Source organism: Agelaius tricolor, unplaced genomic scaffold (genome assembly GCF_023055355.1).
Source record: "Agelaius tricolor isolate 1412-34295 unplaced genomic scaffold, bAgeTri1.0.p SCAF_4, whole genome shotgun sequence".
NCBI classification, from domain to species: Eukaryota; Metazoa; Chordata; class Aves; order Passeriformes; family Icteridae; genus Agelaius; species Agelaius tricolor.
The window spans coordinates 37273789-37295944 of record NW_027269264.1 but is presented as its reverse complement, the minus strand read 5'-3'; the positions used below and the strand labels follow the sequence as shown (position 1 = coordinate 37295944).

The following is a 22156-nucleotide window of genomic DNA, read 5'->3' as shown; positions in this document are numbered from 1 at the left end:
AATGGATGTGCCATAGTTTGTTTTTCTGCCAAAATACTTGTCTTAATATGAAGAATGGTATGAGTTTACAAATTTAATTGCACAAGCTTATATAAAAATTACAATTTTCTTCTTGTATCACTGCTGTGTCAGGGGCATCATACAACAATGGTGTGGAGAGCGGTACAGATGGATGTTTTACAGAATTCCACATCAGGATGAGAAATCCTGGATGTCACTAAATAAGACCAGGTAAATTTGAAGCTAGCCAATCTGCATCAAGTTCAGTCCAAAGAAGCCTTGTACACAGAAAGCAAAAAGAATGAGTTGCTTTAATTTGTAGGGAAGGAGTAGCATGGGATGTGCCATGTGTTTTGGAATGCTATACTGCCATGATGATATTATACTACAGATTACCTATCTGTGAAGACTTCTAGTCATCCAAGACAGACAGTCATTTTTGATTAAATGGCATAGTGTTTCTGCAGGTCCAAGTGGTCTTCTGACGCTTCTGTTGATAAGTAAATGAAGACAAAGATGATAAGAGTGAGCTAGCTGACTAGGTAAGTGATGTAAAGGAGTGGGCTTTCCTGTTATGAATCGGCAGCTTCATTTTAGGGTGAAAAGAGATGACAGATTTTCCTCAGATAAAAATGACCTGAAGTAAACATAGTTACAGAGAAGAGGCAAGTAGAATATCTATTAAAGCATGTGCAGAAGTAAAAATACCTGATACAAATGCAAGATACTGGAAATACTGCTCATGAAAGACTGATGAATAATTCTAAGAATATTTATTAAGAAAAAAGTGTTGGGTACTCAGTTTGAAGGAGAAATGCTTATGGTTGATCTGCATAGTGTCACTGACCCATGGTAGAAAAAGTGATGTGTTTGATGGTTAAAATAGCTGCTGGCAATTTAGGAAGGGCAAAATGATGAAAAAGGACAATTCTATTTTGATGAGAACTGAAAAAAAATAACACTTATCAATTGGTTTTCTCTGTGGCCACAGCAGAAATAGCTTGCTATGGACTATAATATTGCAGTCACATACCGGATGACTAACTCCCTAAGTACAGGAAACTTAATTTTATGTGCAGGTGGTCTTGTACTACTAATACTAAATATTCTTTTAAAAGATGATGGATGCAGTATTTTTAGAAGTAATTATAAAAGGACTTGGAGTAACACCTATTATTTAAAGGAGACAAATAACCAGTAGTGTATTTAAAACCTTGTTTTTGATCAAGTATAAATGACTGTGAATTGACTTTGATTGTACATAATAAATATGAAGTTTAATCAGCAGCATTTATTTGTTCCTTTTTATAAAGATCACTTGGAAGCCATTCAGTGAAATCATCTGTATAGAAATTCCTTTTCTACTCAGTTTTGAAGGGAAATCAATTAAAGGATGTTTTACTAGATGCTTAGAAAACATTGAATCTAAAACAGGCTAATATAGTAGTGAGAAGTGTGCATCTGTTAATTAAATGGGGGAGGGGAAAAAGCCATAGCAGTGAATTGTGGGTTAGAAGCATCAGAAAGTAAAGGATGAAGGGGGTCTACCTAAGATATCTAGGAGGCTAATATTAGGACCACTAAAGTGAATGAGAATGAGATAAAATATACCAAAAGATACTTCTTTTTAAGAAATTTAACAGATATGTTTAACTTGCTTGGCAGAATAGGAGACTTTTGTAATTATGAAAGTTGAGAAGAACTTGATGATCAACAGACAAATGGTTCACATTATAAATTTTTTTGATCAGCTGGGAAATTGTTTGACTGTAATCCTGTAATAAGTTAGGTTAATTCTGCCTTTATGGTAGAGGATTATTATTTTCCCTAGAATATCATGTCAAACTCTTGTTTTACTCTTGTAGTTCCCTTTCTCTACCCCTTGAACTAGTTGTGTAAGTGAGAAAGGAGCACTGCTTATCTTTTGCATTTAACTGCTGCTGTTTGAGGATAAAAATCTGCTTGATTTGACTCTCTGAGGGTAGGTGGAGAAACCCCTCTGGTCTTTTTTGCTACTACCAAGCCATGTAAAATTCAACCAAGAGAATGTTCTTGCTCAGTTTAAATGTTTATATGGCTTTTGCTTCAATCCTTCCTTACTTTTTGTGCTGAAAAGCAAAAAGTATTCCAGGGTTATTCTGAATCTCTATTCACAGTTACAAATATTGTAACTTATTTTGGAATAATACCTCCCCTCGAATCCAGAGGTAAAACTTTCTGAAAGTTTGGATCTTTTGTTTCATGTAGGGCCATGTAGTTCTGTTTCATGTAGGGCCATGAAAATGTTGGGAGGGCTAAGGTACCTCTTCTGTGAAGACAGGCTGAGAGAGCCGCAGTTCTTCAGCCTGGAAAAGAGAAGGCTCCAGAGAAACCTTACAGGAGTTTTCAATATCTGGAGGGTGCCTACAAGAAAGATGGAAAGGGACTTTTTGCAAGAGTGTGTGGTGATAGGACAAGGGGGAGTGGCTTTAAACTGAAAGAGGGTAGGTTTAAATTGGATATTAGAAAGAAATTCTTTCCTGTGAGGATTGTGAGGCACTGAAACAGGTTGCCCAGAGGAGCTGGGAAGGACCCATCCCAGACTAGATCAGGCTTTGAGCAACCTGATCTAGTGGAAATTGCCTTTGCCTGTGGCAAAATGGTTGGAACTAATGATCTTTAAGGTCCCTTCCAGCACCAGCCATCCTATGATTCGGTAGCTGACCTAATTGGAGCACAAGGGGAAAAAAACCTACCTTCTTGCAGATATCAAGAAAATTGGTTGACTCCTGTCTCTCATGGTAGAATTGTGGGCTTATTTTTCTCCCTGAATAAAAAAATCAGGACTCAAAGTATTTCTTCTCTTGATTTTATGTTTTTTATTAAACTTAATTTGTTTTTTTTTGCTTACTATGGAATAGTAAACAAACAGACCAGGTAGATATGTCTGCTTTAAATTTTCTTTTTAGAAAGCCTAGATGTTTGTACCAGCATAGCTGTACTATTTGCTTTTTATGCATGTATTTGTATAGGTGTAACACATGTAGTGCATTTTCATTCACGATGGGTAAAATCAATTATTTCCCAAAGCACTATGATTACCCTTTGTGTAATCTAAAGGAGTTTCAGTAAACAAACTGGAATTGCCTCTCATGATTCGACACAAGTGTAGGATAGACAGCAGGTTGATTGTCCTTCAGAACAGGTTAGGGTGACTTAGCTCGATAGAGGAGCACATGATGTGGGGGATGGTGATGGTAAACACTGTTTAGTTTGATGAGCAGTAGTATTTGCACAACAGCAGTCTGGTAGGTGTTGGGATTTTATTTATAAGCATTGTTGTGAATGCAAGAAATGAGGAAAATACGAAGGAATACACGGTGAATACATTTTATATACCTATGTGGGAATGTTGTCAAGAGTTGCTCTGAAAAATTGGTGAAGCTAGGTGTCTTGGTTTGAAAAGGAAGGCATTAGTTTTCTTTGAAATGGAAAATGTGAACCCCCTTCCTCCAAATTATTATAATTTTGAAATTAAGGGGCTCTCAGGCGAAGATATGGGAATAGGAATAACAGTTCTTTACTAGGAAAACTAAAAAATACAAATGTAATAGTACAAACAAAAAAACCCCAAAACTACTGACAGAGCCAGAATACAGCCTGACACCCTGTGGGTCAGGGTGTTGGTAGCACTCCCATTCAATGGTGGCTGCAGTCCTCCTGCAGTGCCAGGTGTGGTTCTGTTGGAGCAGCGATCCTGTAGAAGGGTGGAGTTTTCCTCTGAAGGTCCCGTGGTGGTGTAGATGGGTTTGGTCTTCCTCTGGGAATGCAGTGGAGAAGACAGCTCCTCCTCTGGGAATCCAGTGGGAAAAGGCTGCCTGTGGTGTTCCAAATCTCAGAATACATCCAGGTAGGAATGCTTGGCTCCTCCCCTGGGCAGAATGCTTGGCTCCTCCCCTCCCATCTCACAATGGGATGATGTAATTTTATCAGTCATGCAGTGACACTCAATGGCTCATCAACAGAAGATATCTCCCCAGAGGGAGGATTGGTGGTGGGAGAGATAAAAAAACCTGCCCAATTAACAGAGGATGACTGCCCAGCCTCTAACAGATGGGAAATAGAATACCCCCAGACTTTACAACACAGGAGACTAGATAGATGGTGGTAGAAGCTAATTTTATTGATTGAGGAGTTTCCCTTTTGATTTTGAATGAGAAAATAGTTTGAAAAATAAGAGAAATAAGCTGCTTGTATCTTCAAAGGAAAAGGGGCAAAGCAGGAGTACTTAAACCAACGATATAGTTAAGCAGTGTCCTAGAAATTATTTTTGTAGTAAGTATAATTTTTGGGGGGTTAAGGTTTTGTTTTGGGTGTTTGGGGCTGGGGACAGATGTGACTACAGAGATTCAAAGGATGAAGAAGCAAGGAGAGTTGTGGGTCAGAGTAATGGACATGGTACTGGTGATTTCCAGAAGTAAGCAAAGGACGTGATAAAAACATTGTTGCTGATGGTTGAATTTATGTTTGGTTTTATATGCATTGAATGTAAGTAGACCATCCCCAGCTGTGCTTATCATCTGGAAAATTCTTTAAGATGGAAGCATGTCAGGGACACTAGTATTAGAAAGGCTGGCGAAGCAACTTGGGGTATGAAAAAAAGCATATTGAAACAGAAGAAGCAGCAGAAGAGTGGAGAGGGATGTGCTGACCTACAGCAGAAGAAACCACAATGGAAAGATAAGGAAGCAAGAGAGCTGACTCTTTGGGGGCTCTCACTATTATTGAGGACTTTGTCACTGGAAGGGTCACCTGTAGACCTGTACTAGGTCTCGGAGAAGTCTTGGACTGATAGGAGATATTAGTAGTCCAACCCAGCTTTTCTTTTCCCTTTTTTATATTTTGATATTTCTCTTTTCCCTATTTTCCTTTTTATTCCCATACCTCTGAAACAGTCAAATTTTGACTTAGGCTCCTCATTTTCAAGCATGTGAACTGTAGTTTTCTTCACATGCATTGAAAGCAAACAGTAACCATTGGAGATAAAGATTTGGTATCTGTAGGCATTTTTACATCTAGCAAGATTTAAGTTTAAGGCTCATTAGTCTTAAACTAGTGAGTAAGTGTTAGATAAATTGGTTAACCTCTGTCTCTCAGTATTTGCTATTCCAGATTTAGATGCTGGTCTGCTAGTCTAATCAAAGCTGTTGAAAACGTTTGTTTCTTTTTAAATGAGGTGCTAATAACAGTACTGCTATCTAACTGCTGATGTTCATTCTGGTCTCTGTTTTTATGTGCCATATTGTTAATGTTTATTCTCTGCCCAGTCTCTTACTATTGTTAACACCAGAAAACATAAATTTCATGTGCATTATTTTTTGGATTTCTGTAATTTTATGGGAAAACTGGACTATGTGCATGGTCACAGAGCATATACATTAAAACTGTTGAGTAATTTTGTCCATCATTTTAAGTCTAAGTTCTAAACTCTTAATGGTATTAAAATGAAAGCTGGTATCTAAAATGAAATAAGTCCATTAATCTCACTGTTGATTCTCAGTACTGAGGTTTTTTCCATACTAGAGAATATTCTAGTGCTTTTTCAACTGTTAACAGAGCTGACTGGCATGTTAGGAATCAACCTGTTGGAAAGGGTTGATTTTATTCCCTTTTTTAGTTACTGTGTCTTATTGCTAGGCAGAATATTGCATAGAGGTAATCTAATACAGTTTTTCTCCTACAAATTAGAATCCAGTAATCTGCACATAAACAGGTGACTTGCTTTATTGCTAGGAAATCTTTAAATACAGACTTAGTTGATTTGCCCAGATCTTGTACTAGCTTGTTGAAGATCTGGAATATCCAGAAAAATACTCATTTTAGATTAAACAGTTGTTAGGTTGTTTTTAAAGCTCATATCTGATTGTTTTTGTCTTTACTCAGCACTGAGAATGGACTGGTATCTAGAAGCCAGAAACCCCTAAGAACCTCCATTGTTTGGCTATCAGATCTAATAAGCATTTCACTTCACTTACTGGAAGACCTTTTGAACTGGAATGGGCAACTACAGCAAAAAGGATTTTGGAAGATGTTTGGATAATCTTCAAATGCATTTTAGGGCATGCATTTTGGTAGTGCTTCTATCAGTATATGATACTGCAGACTAAACACAAACAGCCATTTCTGTATGTGATGCTGTGTTGGTTTAAATTAAACTTAATAAAAAAGGGTAAGAACTGAGACAAAACAACCCTCACTGCAATCTCATTATTGGAGGGAATATAACAAACTCATATCCTGCTCCTTTGCAGAGACTGCCATCCACACATGATTTTTTTTTTAAAGTAACAATTATGGGTTTGTTTTTTCAGATTGAGAAGCTATGTCTGCATTGGTTACTTCAAGTTCAGTCTGCATGGTTTGTTTTTTTGTAGACAGGAACAACTAGGACTATTTTCCAATAAATTAAATTCAGCATATTAATTTCCTTAAATTATATTGTGAGCTGGGGATTAATTACCTTGCAGCTCTGCAATTTCAAATAATAGAAATTTTTAATTACCTTAATGAGCTGTTTGCCTTTTTGTTCAGGTAGTTTATGGGCCTGGATTTTTTTGTATGTTAGAGGAGGATTGATATCCTGTTATGTAGCAAAAATCCAGGGGGATTCTGTAGCTTCTTTTTATCTGTGAAACAAATCACCTGTAACAGTATTTGCAGAATATAAATTAGCTGCAACAAAGGGGTTGGGCAGCTTTAAATTATATGATAAAAAGTTACAGTTGTGCTCCATCGTTGGTTCTCGGGCAGGTAGTGAGATCTGACAGCAAGCCAAGGCTTAGTGTTTAGAAATTGGCTCAAACCATGAGATTAGGCAGTAGCATTAGTCTTTTAGAGAGTAATGTGATAATGTCACAGAGTTACAGATCATACCTCGGTGACAGATGATGCATGCCTGTGTGAAGTGTAGTAGGGTAAAAATACTAACTGGTTTGATGTTTTATATGTTTAGTCATAATCAGTAGCTGTTGTAGTTAGTTAAAAATTTAAAATCAATTCAAACAGGAAACACCAGCTTCCAGGAAGATGCCTGTTCAATTGTCCAGAGCTTACAAAAAAGTTTTGATACTGGACATTTGCCTTCAGGGTATATCCCTACTTCAGATCAGTGTGTTTTTAAAAATTCATCTCTGATTCTTCGTTGTTGCTGCTCGACTATTTATTTTTGTTTTCAATATAGAAAGGTAATATTCCTCCTGGTATCTTTGTTACTGTTTATAGACAACACTGACTTTCAAATTGGCGTGTGCAATAATTGACAGTTGAAGCTGTAATAAGTATCTGATGGTTCTTTTTTCTATTTAAACCCACTCAGACAAGCAATAACACACAAATATTTTTGTTTCACTTCACATGTTAAGAGCACAGCTGAAGTTAATTTCCTTCATGGCTATGAATATTTAGCAGCTTTGCAAGCATATTGTCAGATTGCTAATTGTATTTGTAATCCAACTGGCCAGTGATGTCTCCTAATTCAATTTTGTAAAGCAGTGAGGAACAAAATAAATGCAGAAGGAAGTAAAAGGTTCACAATAGCATTTGTTAATTGGAAAGTTATGCCTCTACACTTGTGGGGGGAAATGACATCTAAAAATAGCTTTAAGTGTTGCTTAACTAGCCTGCTCACCTCTGCCCTGAAAGGAAAGAGAACTCAGGAATTAACATACCCTAATAATGACTTGGCTGGTAGTGTGAGATCTATAATTAAGTATACAATTATATACAACAGCAACTGTTTGCTGTTAGTTTCTTCTCTTTTTGAAACAATTTAAATATGAAATCTCCATTATGATATAAAATTATGTTTCTGAAGGATGTGAAATGTAAAAGATTAATCCAATTCCTAATATCAGTTTCATAACTATTAAGACAAATTAGGTTTTATTACAGTATTTTATGCACAATTTGATAATTTCTAGTATAAAACCTCAGCTGTTTAATGATTTAAACTGTGTTGTACTATCTCCTGGACCAGCCAGTAGCCATGAAAGGCTACAGGCACAAGATGAATTCAAACATTTGATGCCACAAACATTCTCAGAATTGGTAAAATTTGTAGTCTGAATTCTGTCATGACCATCTGTATTTTATTGGTTTGAAACAGCTCTAGGGAATGGTTTTGTGCATAAGCTGTGTCATAACTGGCGGAGTATCCGCCTGTGTATCAAATGTCTATCTGACTGCCTAGGTCTTAGATGGAGAGAAATATACCATCTTTATTGGTCTTACTATGGGGGTGTAAGCAGTAGTGGTTCATCTGCAGGGCTGAAAGCTATACTCAAAGTGTTGTCCAAGAGGACTTGAACCTTAGGTTGATTGTCCTTCAGGACAAGAATACACTGTCTGGGACAATCTTGGGTTCATTCAGATGGAGGACTTATCCTAGGATTTGTTTGATTAAGTTTGACATGTTTTTGGAGAATTGAGTATACAGGTTTTTATTCCCTATGCTTTCTCTCATGCTTGCACACGCTTGCTTTAGTATCTAGATCACTTCTTTTTTCCTCATATTAAGTAGCTAACGTGTTACCTGTTAATGATCCATCTACTTAAGGCAATATTTAGACAAGTGCTGTTTGCACACAGAAGTGTGAGTGTTGGCTGCCACCAGCATTTTGTACATGCCCATGGTCTCTATAAGACTTGGTGCCATATTTCTGAAGTACTGCACAATAAAATTAGCTATGTCCCTTCCTTAAGTATTTCAATATCTAATAAAAGATACGGTTGTGATGAAGTGGGGGAGGAAAAAGGGTTTATCTGATGAATGGCAGTAGGCAAAAAGAAATTAAGATCATGATAATAGCATAATACAAGTGAACCACCTACTTAATTTTGATCAAGTATGTCTTTCTAGAAACAGTGGTATACATTCTCTTGCTGTTTAGTGTGTATATATGACTGAGTTTTGTGGTTTTAGTTATAAATTTTACTACTGATTCAATTGGGATATTCTGTTTTATGTATTCTTATTCTCTTAGTCACTTGTTTTCCAAATTTTCCGCATTCCTCATCTTTCCCCTCATCAATCTCTTGTTCTGCAGTGAAAAAAGGCTGAGTTTTGACCACATTTGCTGTGGCTAACAACAATAGCACTGAAAAAGCTTTGACCTTTCGGAGTGCTCACTGTCTGTGATCCATGTGCTGATGGGAAACTAAAGAATGAAGGGGTGCAGGGTGAAAAGGAACAGGGCCACATAGGAACATAGGGTGAGGGCACCAGATCTAAATTGTTTTCTCTTGGATTTGCAGCCTCTCTTGTTACACTGGGTGCTTATGTCACATTGTGGTGTTAATTGGCTTTCTGATGTCACAGAGATACGTTCAGTTCTCTCAAAAGTTAATGTCAATTCTAGAGTAGCAGTGGAAATCTTTGAAATGGCTGAAGCTTGTGTGAAAGTTGTAGCTTGAAAAAAAATTGTTCTTTCTTTTTAATTCCTATATTAAACCAGTTGGATTCTTTTTGTTACCACTAACAACAAAGCTTCTTCAGGGTTAACTGGACCTCAGTCTGTAGCTTGGCACATCTGCTCACTTTTAGTCACTGAGCTAGCACAACTGTCATTTTTAGAAAAATGGTTTGGTAAAGAATTGTGACGCTGCACAAGGTACAGGTTGTTGCTATTCTGAAATGTGTTGATCTTGTCCTAAGAATGATTTGTGAGGACATGATAAGTGGTCTACGAAACCACCTCCGGTAGTTTTCTGTTGTGCATGGGGGTTTTTTTTTTGTTAGTTTTTTATTAAGGTCAGCTACTGCTATATTGTATACTTCAAAGAGAAGAATCAAGTTGTTATGAAGAGATCACTATACTTGTTTATTTTGTATTAAGACAGGTCTATGTTAAATGAGTACAGTGTTTAGGGACACTGTGAATAGTAATGTTTTAAAGTCTTCATGAAATTCTTAATTTTTAGCATTAAGTTGGGAGTAGAAAACCAGTGTTGTTTCTGTGTTTTCATTTCTGTCTTGGTTTCTTGTTACTTGAGCTAATGTGATGGCATCAAGTAACAGAAACAGTAGACATTAGTAATGCCTTAACTGGAATGATTAGGAATAGCATAAAGTAACAGTTTAATCCCCCTCACATTTACCAATCTGGAAAGCAACCTTCATTATAGATTTTAATAAATTGTAAGTCTGAAAACCAACCTTACTTTCTTGTAAAGCAGAATATATTGATATAACTGTATTGGTTCTGCAAAGAGATTTACTTCATACCTTTTTTTATAATGCAGGCTGGAACATTTTATATTATGCATTCATGTATGATTGAATCATTGTGATTATTCAGTTGCTTTAGTAAGAGTTGGAAAATGACTACCTAAGATAGTAATTACTTGACTAGACAATTTTGCCAGAGTGGAGGCATAGACACATGTACCACCACAGTTAACAAAAACCATTAAGTCTCAGCTTTCTCCCCCGTAAATGCTTGCAAATAATACAACTGATCTGCTTCCTTTTTTACAAACTGATATTGACCTTAACTCAAAAGTAGAGTTTGACTTTGTAGCATCTAATGTTGGCTTGCTCTGGTGTGGTAGACTGGGTGGTAGGTTGGACCACATGATCTGGAGAGGTGCCTAAGAACCTCCATCATTCTGCAGTTTTCAGTGCTTGGGAAAGAAAGTAAAATAGTGCTATATGTTACTACTTCTCTGGAGAATAATGGGGTTTAAAGGCACAAGTCACAATATGATTCTTACCTGTAACATCTATGCCTCCTCAGGGTGGATAAATCTACAACTCCTCAACAGTTGTAGATCTAACTGTTTATGTTTAATAACGACATGGTATTTTGTTCTTTACATTATTGAATAACTTTTCAGAGCATATGAGCTGAGGCTTATGCTTTGGGAAACAGGCATCTTGATTCATAAATGATTTCTTGCAGTTTGATGAGATCCAAAACTCCTCCAATCTGGTGCATGTGCGTTATAGCATTTTTCCACTGATGAAATCAAATGCTGACATATTGGTAATTTCTGCACTATCTGCATTGCTATAAAAGGGAGTTTTGAACACCAGACGATTTTCCTAGGTCTAGGTATGTTTGTTTTATTGCAAAACCACAATTTGCACTCAGAATACTTAGACAAGGTTTTTGTAGCTATATCCACGGAGGTGGAAATGTTGCCTTTAAAAAAGTTGAGGTCACAGGTGCAGTCTTCATTTATGACTTGGAGACTCTTTTGACTATCTTTCCCAAGAAAAAGTAGTCAACCACAAAATCCATCAGCTCTGATTTATTTGTGTATGCACAGGTATGAATGTGTTTCCTTAACTGTCTTGTGCAAAAGTGCTATTGTGATATGGAAAATAACAAAATTTCACTTTATTGCACTCTGGGCAGTCCATTAAGTTTTAAGATAATTAAAAAGACCTCTAATAGAACTGTAGATCTGGCAGAACAGTGAAACTCTTTAAATTAAGATATAAGTCATATAGCAAGTTAGCCAGTCCAGGGACTTGTCATAGTGCTTTTGCATTCCATATGTATGTAAGCATACCCATAGCCCTTGGCAGAACACTTTTGAACTGCATGTCCCCTGCAGTACACCAGCAGGTTATTTTGGGGCATTCTGGAAGCAAATGTGAACCTTTGTGTGCCTGCTTAGAATGTGCTATCAGCTGTCCTCTTCGTGCATTAAAGGATCCTGGTTGTCGGCAGCTCTGACAGCAGTGGTACTAGGAGGTAACAAATCCTCAAGCAGGTCAGTCTCATGCTGCTTGAGGTAATGTTTTGTTATTAAAGTCTTGGACTTGACCGCCCCAAATCAATAGAAAGATACTTCTGCTCCCTGAAACTTGCTGAATCTCTGTAAATGAGACAGTTCCATTTTTCTTTGCTTCACTCTAAATGTCTGTCTTTGTTTCAGATACTGAAACAACAAGAAACAGTGGGATAGGATGACAGCATCTGCTTCCAGGAAAAGCTGATGAATTTGTTTTTTGAGAGTGTTCTCTGGATCCTTTGTATCTCCTTGGTCCTTCTGTCTTATCCTTCCTTGTTCCCCTGTCTGGGAATTTGAGATGGACTACGCTGTCTGTGGTCTACAGGCCTTTCTACTTTGTGCAAAATATATTTAATTTCAAAAGATATGCTGTCTAGAGATAAATATTTTCTCAGCTGTGTTTATCTTTTGTTTCCTCAATCAAAATCATATGTTGTTTAGTTTGTTCAAGCTAGCTCACTGTAAGGCACACATTTCCCTCCAATGTGGCAGGTTGTGAATTAGAATCTTGCGAGTAAACACTGACAGTAAAACTTACTTATTATCATTGCATATGAAATGATTATGCTCATCTTCATGTACTCCCCTGACACTTAAAAAAAAAAAAAATCTGGTTATGGGTATCCTTTGGCAGGCAAAGTCTTCTTGTACTTGGTATCTTCAGTGATACCAATGGTGAAGACAGTTGCTCTTTCTCAGTCTTTGGAATGCTTCATCTTCCTCATCCCCATTTCAAAGGGCAAAAAGGCAACTGATCTCCTTGCCATAAAATTGTTCTTGGTTTACTAGACTGGTTTTAGTGGATCAGTATGGGATCTCTTTCTGCTTAATATGAGTCTCTAGTGTGGATGATTTTGATCAGTCTAAAGTCTTTTTAGCTAAATATACTTTCCTGCTGAATATGAATGGATGGTTAAGGACAAGCACAGATAATCTGGATTCTGCAATACTCTCCTGGAACTATTTAAAGAAATATTTTGCTGGTTTTACTGCTTTCAGTATTTAAAATGGAGGATGGTTATTAAGGGGTAAAGGCTGCCTGAAATGCCTCTGAAGCAAGCAGTTTTTAAGATATTATTTGTCACTATAGAGTGCAACACGGCACAAAGCACCAGGACTCCATCAGAAGGCTGTATAGATCTATTTATTAAAGCAACATGTTGCCTTTATAATTTTACAAGATATTTACACTTGCTTAACAAACACATGCACTGCCCATTGGTCATGAAAAAGAAACTCTCTCAAAACTCTCTCAATAGGTGAAAAGGAGCCCACATCACTCTGTGAGTCAACTAAAGTCCATATCTTTTGACTTTCTCTCTTTCTTCACATTGTCATGGTGATAGCCTTGGTACTTTCCTTGAGAGAGATACGATGCTTTCCTTATCTTCAGGAAGCCTTCTCTGGCACACTTATTTCCAACCCTTGCTGAAATGAGGAGCGTGTTGCGGTTTACCCACTCTCTCTCTCTCTCTCTCTCTTGCTCTCTCTCTCTTTTTCCTTTTTTTTTTTTTTTTTTTTTTTGGTTATTATTGTTGTTGTTTGGTTTTTATTTTGGGGGTTTGTTTGTTTGGTTTGTTTGGTTTGGTTTTTATTTTTGTTTCCTTAAACAGTTTGGGGAAAGTAAAAACTGCTTGGGCCTCATTCATTGTACTGAAGTACAACCCTATATCCTGATCTGTTGTATGAAAGTTTGCTACATGTTCTGGGTACATCAGTATTCTTTTCAAGTCAACCTCCAAAGCCAAATGAAAGAATTCTGAGGATCTGAAGTGAACTGTAGCCCCATTATAGAAGGCAGCCACATTTGTCCGACACGACTTCCCCTTAGTGAAGACGTGGTGGATGTCACAAATCACCTCCTTGTTTTCAGTGTGCCTTAACAGAGTTTTCAGGAGGGTCTGCTCAATGAACTTTATGAGCAGTGAGGTGAGACCTGACTGACTTGTAAATTCTATGGGTTTTTATTTTCCTTTAAAAAAATTGTGGTTATATGTCCTTTTCCCAGTCATTAGAACTTCCACAGCTTCTCAAGTAAGACAGGTAGTGGCTTACCTACTTCCTTTGTCAATTCCTTCAGGATCTGTGGATGCACCTCATTGGGTCCCATGGACTTGTGAACCTTCCTGTTCACTTAGATGGTCAAAAACCAGATCTTCTACAGCAGATAGTTAGTTCTTCATTCTTCCAGTCCCTGTCTTTGTTTCTGCAGCTCTGGTGAGGTGGCTGGAGAACTTGCTGGTGAAGGCTGAGCCAAAAAAGTAATTGAGTGCTTTGGCCTTCTCCATGTCACAGGTAAGTAGTTCTCCCATTTCCTTTGGAGGGGAGCCACATTTTTATAGTCTTCCTTCTATCACCCATAGAAGGAAGAAATAGAAATAATAGAAGTCCTATAGAAATAGAAATAATAGAAATCCTTTAGAATGCCTATAGAAATAATAGAAATCACCTTTTTTCTCTAAGGAAGGAACTGTAAAGATTATCGAGTTCACACCCTCCTTCTCTGGACACTTCCAAGGATGGGGCATCCACAACTTCTCTGTGCAGTCTGTTCCAGTGCTTCCTCACCCTCATGGTAAAGAATTTCTTGTACTGGACACAGTACTTCTGTGGGGTGTTACAAGGGCAGAGGATAGGGGCAGAATCACTTCCTTCCACTGCTGTTTTGATACAGACCAGGATACAGTTGGCTTTCTGGGCTGTGGGCACACACTGTTGTCCAGCTTTTTATCCAGGAGAACCCTAAAGTCCTTCTTGACAGGGCTGCTCTCACTGAATTTGCCTCCCAGTCTGTGTTTATGTCTGGGATTGCCCCGACCCAAGTGCAGCACCTTGCATTTGGCCTTGTTGAACTTGGAGGTTCTCATGGATCTGCTTCTAAAGTTTGTATGATTCCTTCTGTATGGCAAAGAAGATATCTTGTGGAAGCTTTTCTAGTTGCCCTTGATGCCCCTGGCGAGATCTAATTTTACCAGTGCTTTAGTTTTCCTAACCTGATACCTGACTGCTCAGGCAGTTTTTCACTATTTTTTTTTGGCTGTCTGGCCTTGTTTTCACCCTATCTAGGTTAAAGCCAGTGGTAAGTTGGAAATGAAATACTTGGTGAAATGAGAAATACTTGTCCACTTAGTTGTGAGCAACCCCTGGAGTGCAGTGATTGGAATGGCTGCTCTGGGTCAGACCAGCAGTCCAGCTGGCAAGCATTTATAGTAGCATTTGGGTTTTAATCAAGAAAGAGTACAAATGGGGCATATACATAAAATAGCTCCCGCTCTTCATAAAACAGAGTGCTAGAGTTTTTTTGTTAGGGAAACGTATTGAGACTCAGTCTGATGTGATTGATATAGTTTCCTAGAGTTTGGTTAAATTAGATTTCATTAGGTATTTTTACCTTGAGAGAAAGTAACCGCTAGTCATCTGAAGCACCTGTTACCACTCCTGCAAAACAACTAAAAAAGTGGTGAACTGAACTAGCTGAGGTCTTTGTGATGTTGCACCCTTAGGGGGAAGGGAGCACCCAAGATTTGTAGATACTCATTGGTTGAAAGGAATGAGAAGTCAGATGATCCACAAAAGCTTATGAAGTTTTATTAGTAAATTACACACTTGGCTTGGAAATTGGTATGTTAGTACACTGGCCTCTAATATAAGCACATGACCATGGATTTTGGATAAAGGGGTAGGGTGTAAGGGAAGAGAGAGATGAATTTAAGAGGGGGAGAAGGGAAGGAAAGAGGGAAAGAGATTACCAGTCCTGGCTGCAGCATCAATTCAGCTGATGGGATGTCCTGGGGCCACTTCCTCGGTTTAGATCAGGGTACCTATTAGTAGCTTTCCCAGCCCTGGGGATATGTCACACTTTCTATGCAAATTACTTACAACTCACAGTCCATTCTTCCAGGTCCTTGTGGAAATGGGTCAGAGGGCTTTGGGTCTTTGGTGGTCTTGTTCCCCCCATAGAGTCCGTGCCTGCTTCTCCACCTCATTTCTCTGTTTGTGCTGTACTGCACTGTGCTTATCTCCAGGAGGTAGATCAAAGACCTTTGTCCCAGAGGAGTGCTGTCCTACCTCTGTGTGGCCCCTTGTCCAGTCACATCTTGTTCTTTCTCACAGCATGTTATTGCCAACAGTCCTTGGCTGGTGCCACAGCCACCCTGCTACTGGTGTTTGAGACAAACACGTTAGTCCCTTGTCTCTAGATTTCTGCAGTTCTGGTGCATGGTTACTTTGAGCTCCTCTAAATATCCCACTTTATTTTCTTAGGTTGTTTTGTGCAAACTGTATGGTGATAGGAGGGTTTCTGCTATTGGAAACTCATTGATGCTTACAGTTGTAGCTACAGCACATCCTGAGCTGTCGTCTTTTGATTGAGGCTTAAGGTTATGTGACTCAGTGTCACAGTTTCAAGTGACATTACATTTGCACTGAGTTCGTTGCTTTTGTTTGATTTTGTAACTGATGTCTCTTGTTCAGAGGCTTGTGCAGCTTCTAAATCATTACAAAGCAGCATGACATGAAATATCCAGGTAGCCTCATGTATTCTTCCCCTCATGCACACACTTGCTCTATTATTGCCTCTGGATGTTTGAGATTGGATGAGTTCCTTCTGCTTGGGTTGGAAGTCTGCAAACAGTTTAAATGGTAATGACTGCCTACCACTGGATTTTATTCTTTTAGGCATTTCAACAGATGCAGCCAAACAGGTGTCAGGAAATGATGCAAGAGTAATCCCTTTTTGTTTATTGTTTCTGTGATGATTATAGGGCTAGCTATTTCTTTGATAATTATTCTACTGCAAATACTTTGCCTGCAGACTCTTGACCTTAAGTCTTTATCTTTCAGAGGCATAATCACCTGACTGTCTCTTTTTCAGATCCAGCTCTGCACTGTTGTGTTCTCTGGATGAATTCTGCTTATTCTAGCACAACTATTGCAGACCTGCATTTCTTCTGTTCTGGAGTTTGTGTACAGTGCCTCTGAAATAGCTTTTGTAAAGATCACAGTTTTGCAGTAGGAGCAAAGTGGTGTGGGAAAGGAAAGAGGCATGCAGCCATGGCAATTTAACTGACTCTTCTAAGAGCCCAAGTTTCAGAATCTGGTTTGATCATTGACATCTTTCTTGATCTTTTTAATTGTCTTGAGTGGTTCTGCTCTGCATTTCTGAAGCTGGCTGAACTAATAGAATTTTTTTTTTCAGTAGGGTGCTTGAAAGGCTTGTGGCTTTAATATTACCTATATCCCTTGCTATTTGCATGTCTTGGATGCCCTTCTATTGAAAATAAATGTATAGATGTGTGCAGTGTAGTGTATTAGAGTTCATTTGGTATGAATGCAGAAGCTGACACCAGTGACTCCCAAAGGAGGAATAGGACATGTGATATGCAAAATTTGATTGTAGTGCAGTCCTTTTGTGGAAGTCCTGACTTCTGTGGGAGTTCATTGTCCTGTTTCTTACCCCAAAACAAGGAACTTGCTTTTCTCCTGGAAAAAGTTAATTTTAAATCTATTTCAGGATCAATTTATTTATTTCATGGTGGCTTAATTCTGCTTTTACTGGAAAGAAATGAAATATAGTTCCATTTATAGGCAAATCCTTTGAATTTGAAGCTACTACCTGGGATCCTCACAACTTAAATCTCTTCTAGATACTGAGAATTTGTCAGATTATACTCTGCTTGACTTAGCTTCTTATCTGCTCTACATAACTTTGTGTTTGGTTAGATGATCTGTCTGGCCACAGTTAGCATTTAATGTCTCTGAAGATACGTTCTACTTCTGCCTTTGTTGGAAGCAAAATTAATCCTTCCCATCACTCCAGCCAACTAATTTGTGTGTGTTCAGTCAAAAACACTGGATGCTTTCATTTGTTTTTAATTGTTCTATGCCAGTGAAGTTAGCATCCGATCTGTTATGCCTTATGTTGCAACTTCCTAAAAAATTCCTGAAGTTAACATGCAAAAATGTACTCTTCATCTTTGGTAAATTTTTGATGCATTTTTTCATGGAATTCTTCAGAACTGTGTGCAAGAGAAATCTGTGAAACATAATATTTTAATATAGTAACTATAAAAGGAGTAAAAATGAAACAACTTTGTAGACAGAGTGCGTTAAAATAAAAACAGGGTAAAAAACAGTGTTTTGTACACACAAGAATGATCCCCTTTAAAAGAATACATGCAGTTTTACTGTCTTGGAAGTCTTTCAAGTACTCTGAAATATTCAAGCTGTTCATACACATGTAAAGCTTTTCTTTTAACAAAACCAAAACTCTGAAAGCCAAAAATATATCTAATACAATACAATAAAATATTAGTTTGTTCTTATCTAGTAGTGATAGGGTTTACTAAAATTTGTCCCTTTGTCTTAAACAGAATGTTGACTTTGAAAGCTCAGGGAAGAAGCAGCAGGGAGAAGAAAGTAACACAGTGGTAAGTACAATATTTTTCTTTCCTCTGGACCAACTGCCTAATGTGTAAAAATAGAAATCCTCTTATTTATTCATATTTTGTTATAAATGCCTTCAAAGCACTTGAGTTTTATTCTGCATCACATCTCATGTTACTTTTTTTAAGCTCTGAATATCTGTTGAAGACCCAAGTAAATTATATTTATTTACATGAAAGGGAAATATATGAAAAGGAAAATAATTCTGTTTTAAAGCTCACTGTTCATTAAGTGGACACAAGCTTTTGGCTTGAGAACTTTAGATTACTGAGTTTTGTAATTTTCTTTTTCAGTTCTTAGAAATGATAAGCATATTTATTTGGAAAACTTGGACAAAAGGTACTTGAAAAAATGCTAGAAATTTTTGTTGCGCCTCCTACTGTCCTTTTTGGTTTGCTGCTCTAAAGCCTAGGCATACATCACATAATATACTTTGTCTCTTACTGGTGTGTTGACATTTTTTAGCTAGAGAGCATATATAAAAATGTGAAAAGTGTTAACAAGGCAAAGTTTGATTTGCTTTCAAAGCTCAATGGAAAAGCAACGCATGTTCAGAATCAGCTTTTTTCTTTATTAAATGATGCCAATGCAGATGGCACTAACTTGCTTTTGCCTCCTACTGTAAGGGTTCATAGAGGCAAGTATTTTCTATGAATAAAAAGAGTGCCCAATAGAGTATTTAGTTGTCAGAAGGTCTATATGAACTCCTGTAGAGGAACTGTTACTGCCTAGTCCCCCTCCTGCCCCAGAAAAAAAACCCCAACAACATATGACAGCAGCTTCCATCTGTTCTGATTTTATTAATAGCGCTGCTCAGATTGTGGAAATGCTAATAAATATTGACTCCCCAATTACTTTAATTTTGAGGCTATAAAATACTGGTTCAAAGGATAGAAAATCTTCTGCATATTTTATCTGGTATTTCTTTAAACAGCATATGCTTTAGTAGAGAGAAGCATGCTTGTGTTTTCTAACCTTTTGTGTAGCCTACAATGCTGTAAGCTTTGTGTGCTTTGGCATTCTGCACTGAGCTAATAATCCGTGCTGTTGCTGCACTGCCTCAGCTGTGCTTGCTGCACCATAAGGTTTGTTGCTTCTTATGGGCAAATGACTAGCACTGCCTCCTGCCTTCACTTCCATTGTGCTCATTCATCTCTTTTGACTGTGGTGGTATAACTAGAGGAATTTAGACAGTATCTCTTCCTTTCTGCTGGAATAGATGTTGACTGCATGCAAAAAAATATTTTCTCATACAGTAGTAATCCCTCAAAAAACTAAACCTGAAGCATAAGCTGTCTATTATGGTTTTTTGGCTCTGCCAGAAGCTTCCCATCCTTTAGTCTGGTTGTTTTGTTTATTTAATTTTCATTGTTTTCTTCGTATAGAAAGTCAGGAATTTGTTTCCGTGGATCTTTTTCATAGTAGCAGTGAAAGAAAATGAGGTTATTTGATGTAGAAATTAGTGAGTTCGGAAAGCAAAGCAGTTCTGAAGTAGCTTAGTTCCAGTTAGCTGTACCAAATAGCTGTGATTACTAGGTACATAGTAGCTATGATTATTTCAACTGCATATTAAAAAAAAAGGATGTGGCTGGTGAGGGATGGAGTGCACTTCAATATCCTGTTGGGATAAATATTTCATATTTCTGGCTATATGTTAACTTAAAAATGAGAAAAATTAAATCCAAACTGTGTCAATTCAATAATGTTAAGGAATTTTTTAGCCATCTGAAAACATCAGTGTCATGCTTTTAAAGAAGCTTGGGTTGTTGTGTATTCCATGAAGATTTGTGGGACTGCTGCAATTTCCTTCAGACTTAAGTTTGCTGTTGTAAAAATCACTGCATTTATATGGTGTGGTTTTTTTTTTAAGTAAGGAAGAGAAGTGGATGACATTCAAATGCAGTAGTTTTAAAAATCAATTTATTCCTCCCTCTTAAGGTTTTCTTAGTAACACGACAAATACACACCCAAAGAATATGCAATCAAGTGAAACATCAGAAATGAAGCTCAGATCTAATGCTAATCTCAGCAGCGTTGTTAATGGTATCCAATTAGAAACCATTCTTTAGAGGAAGTGTTACATTGGCACTTACTTGGATAGATTTACTATCCAGATGGAAGTTATTTTCTAGGGCTGTCTCAGAAAAATAGCAAAAGAAAATGTGTGAGAACATACTTGCAGCTACTGGGCTGCAATTGTTTTATGACAGTGTGTGTGTTGCTGTATATTGTTAAGTAGTGTTATTATGAAAAGTCAATATAAATACTTTTAAAAAAAAGTAACAAGTACAGCTGCTTGGTTATCTGAACATTTTAAAATTTAATTTTTTCCAGTAAACTTAATTGTAATTTTTCTCTCTCCCTTTTTTTGTGAGGATATTGCTATGAAAGATCTTGCCTTAAATTCACAGAATCGCAGAAGGGTTACAGTTACAAGAAACCCCTGGAGATCATCTCCTCCAAGGCAGGGTCACCTAGAGCAGTTTAAAAAGGAATAGGTCTATCTGGGTTTTGAATGTCTTCACAGAGGGAGAATCCATGACCTCCTTGGGCAGCCTGTTTTAGTGCTCTGCCACCTTCAACATAAAGAATTTCTTCCTCAACTTGAGGTGAAATTTCTTATGTTTTAGTTTATTGCCATTACTTCTTGTCCAGTATGTGGGCACCACTGAGAAGTCTGGCACCATCCTCTTGGCACTCACCTCTGAGATATTTACATGCATTGATGAGATCCCCTCTCAGTCTTCTCTAGACTGAACAGGCCCAGCTCTCTCAGTCTCTCCTCGTTAAGAGAGATGCTCCAGACCCCTCATCATCTTTGTGCCCCTTTGCTGGACCCTCTCCAGGAGCTCCTTGTCTCTCTGGTACTGAGGAGCCCAGAGCTGGACACAGCACTCCAGATGCGGCCTCACCAGGGCCCAGTAGAGGGGGAGGATCAGCTCCCTTGACCTGCTGGCCACGCTCTTCCCAGTGCGGCCCAGGATCCCACTGGGCCTCCTGGCCACAGGGCCACACTGCTGGCTCATTGTCACCTTGTGATCCACCAAGACCCCCAGGTCCTTCTCTGCACAGCTGCTCTTCAGTGGGGCAGCCCCAGCCTCTGCTGGTCCTTGGGGTTATTCCTCCCCAGCTGCGGGACCCTGCACTTGCCCTTGTTGAACCTCGTTAGGGTTCTCTCTGTCCAACTCTCCAGCCCACCAAGGCCCAGCCCAAAGGCAGCAGAGCCTTCAGGTGTATCAGCCACTCCCAGTTTGGATCATCAGCAAACCTGCTGAGGGTACCTTGGATCCCTTCACCCAGGCCAGTGATAAACAAGTTGAGTGAGACTGGGCCCAGTATTGGTGCCTGGGGGACACCACTGACTACAGGCCTCCAACTGGATTCTGCTGCCCTGATCCTGACCCTCTGAGCTCTGCCATTCAGCCAGTCCTTGGTCCATCCCACTGTCCATTCATCTAAACCATGCTTCCTGTGCTTACCTGTGAGGATGTTATGGGAGATGGTGTCCAAAGCCTTGCTGAAGTGGAGGCAGACAACAACCACTGCTCTCCCCTCACCTCCCCATCCAGCCCTGCCATCACAGGAGGCTGTCAATTGGTCAAGCATGATTTCCCCCTGGGAAATTCCTGCTGACTGCTCCTGATGACCTTCTTTTCTTCTGCATTCTGGTGCTGACTTCCAGAATGTTCTGTTCCATCACCTTTCCAGGGATGGAGGTGAGGCTGACTGGCCAGTAGTTTCCAGGGTCCTTCATGCTATTTCTGAAGATGAGACTAACTTTGTCCTTTGTCCAGTCATTGGGCACCTCAGAGATGACGGGGAGTGGCTTAGCAACGTCATCTTCTTGCTCCCTCAGCACCTGTGTGTATATCCCATCAAGGCCCATGGATTTTTGAATTTTAAGCCTGTCTAGTTAAAGCCTCAATTACCAGGG

General features: G+C 38.6%; 1 protein-coding gene across 9 annotated transcripts in view; it reads left to right on the top strand.

Moving 5' to 3' along the window:
• Nucleotides 1–22156, top strand: part of ERBIN (erbb2 interacting protein) — a 120297-nt gene that overhangs the window by 23897 nt on the left and 74244 nt on the right. For 8 of the 9 annotated variants that reach the window (XM_071425306.1, XM_071425312.1, XM_071425311.1 and 5 more), the window contains one exon: nt 18150–18206. In XM_071425306.1, coding sequence (XP_071281407.1) covers nt 18151–18206 — 56 coding nt within the window. In that variant the 5' untranslated portion in view covers nt 18150. Of the gene's footprint in view, nt 1–18149; nt 18207–18515; nt 18562–22156 lie in introns of those variants that run through there. The other variant, XM_071425313.1, reaches the window with a different exon arrangement.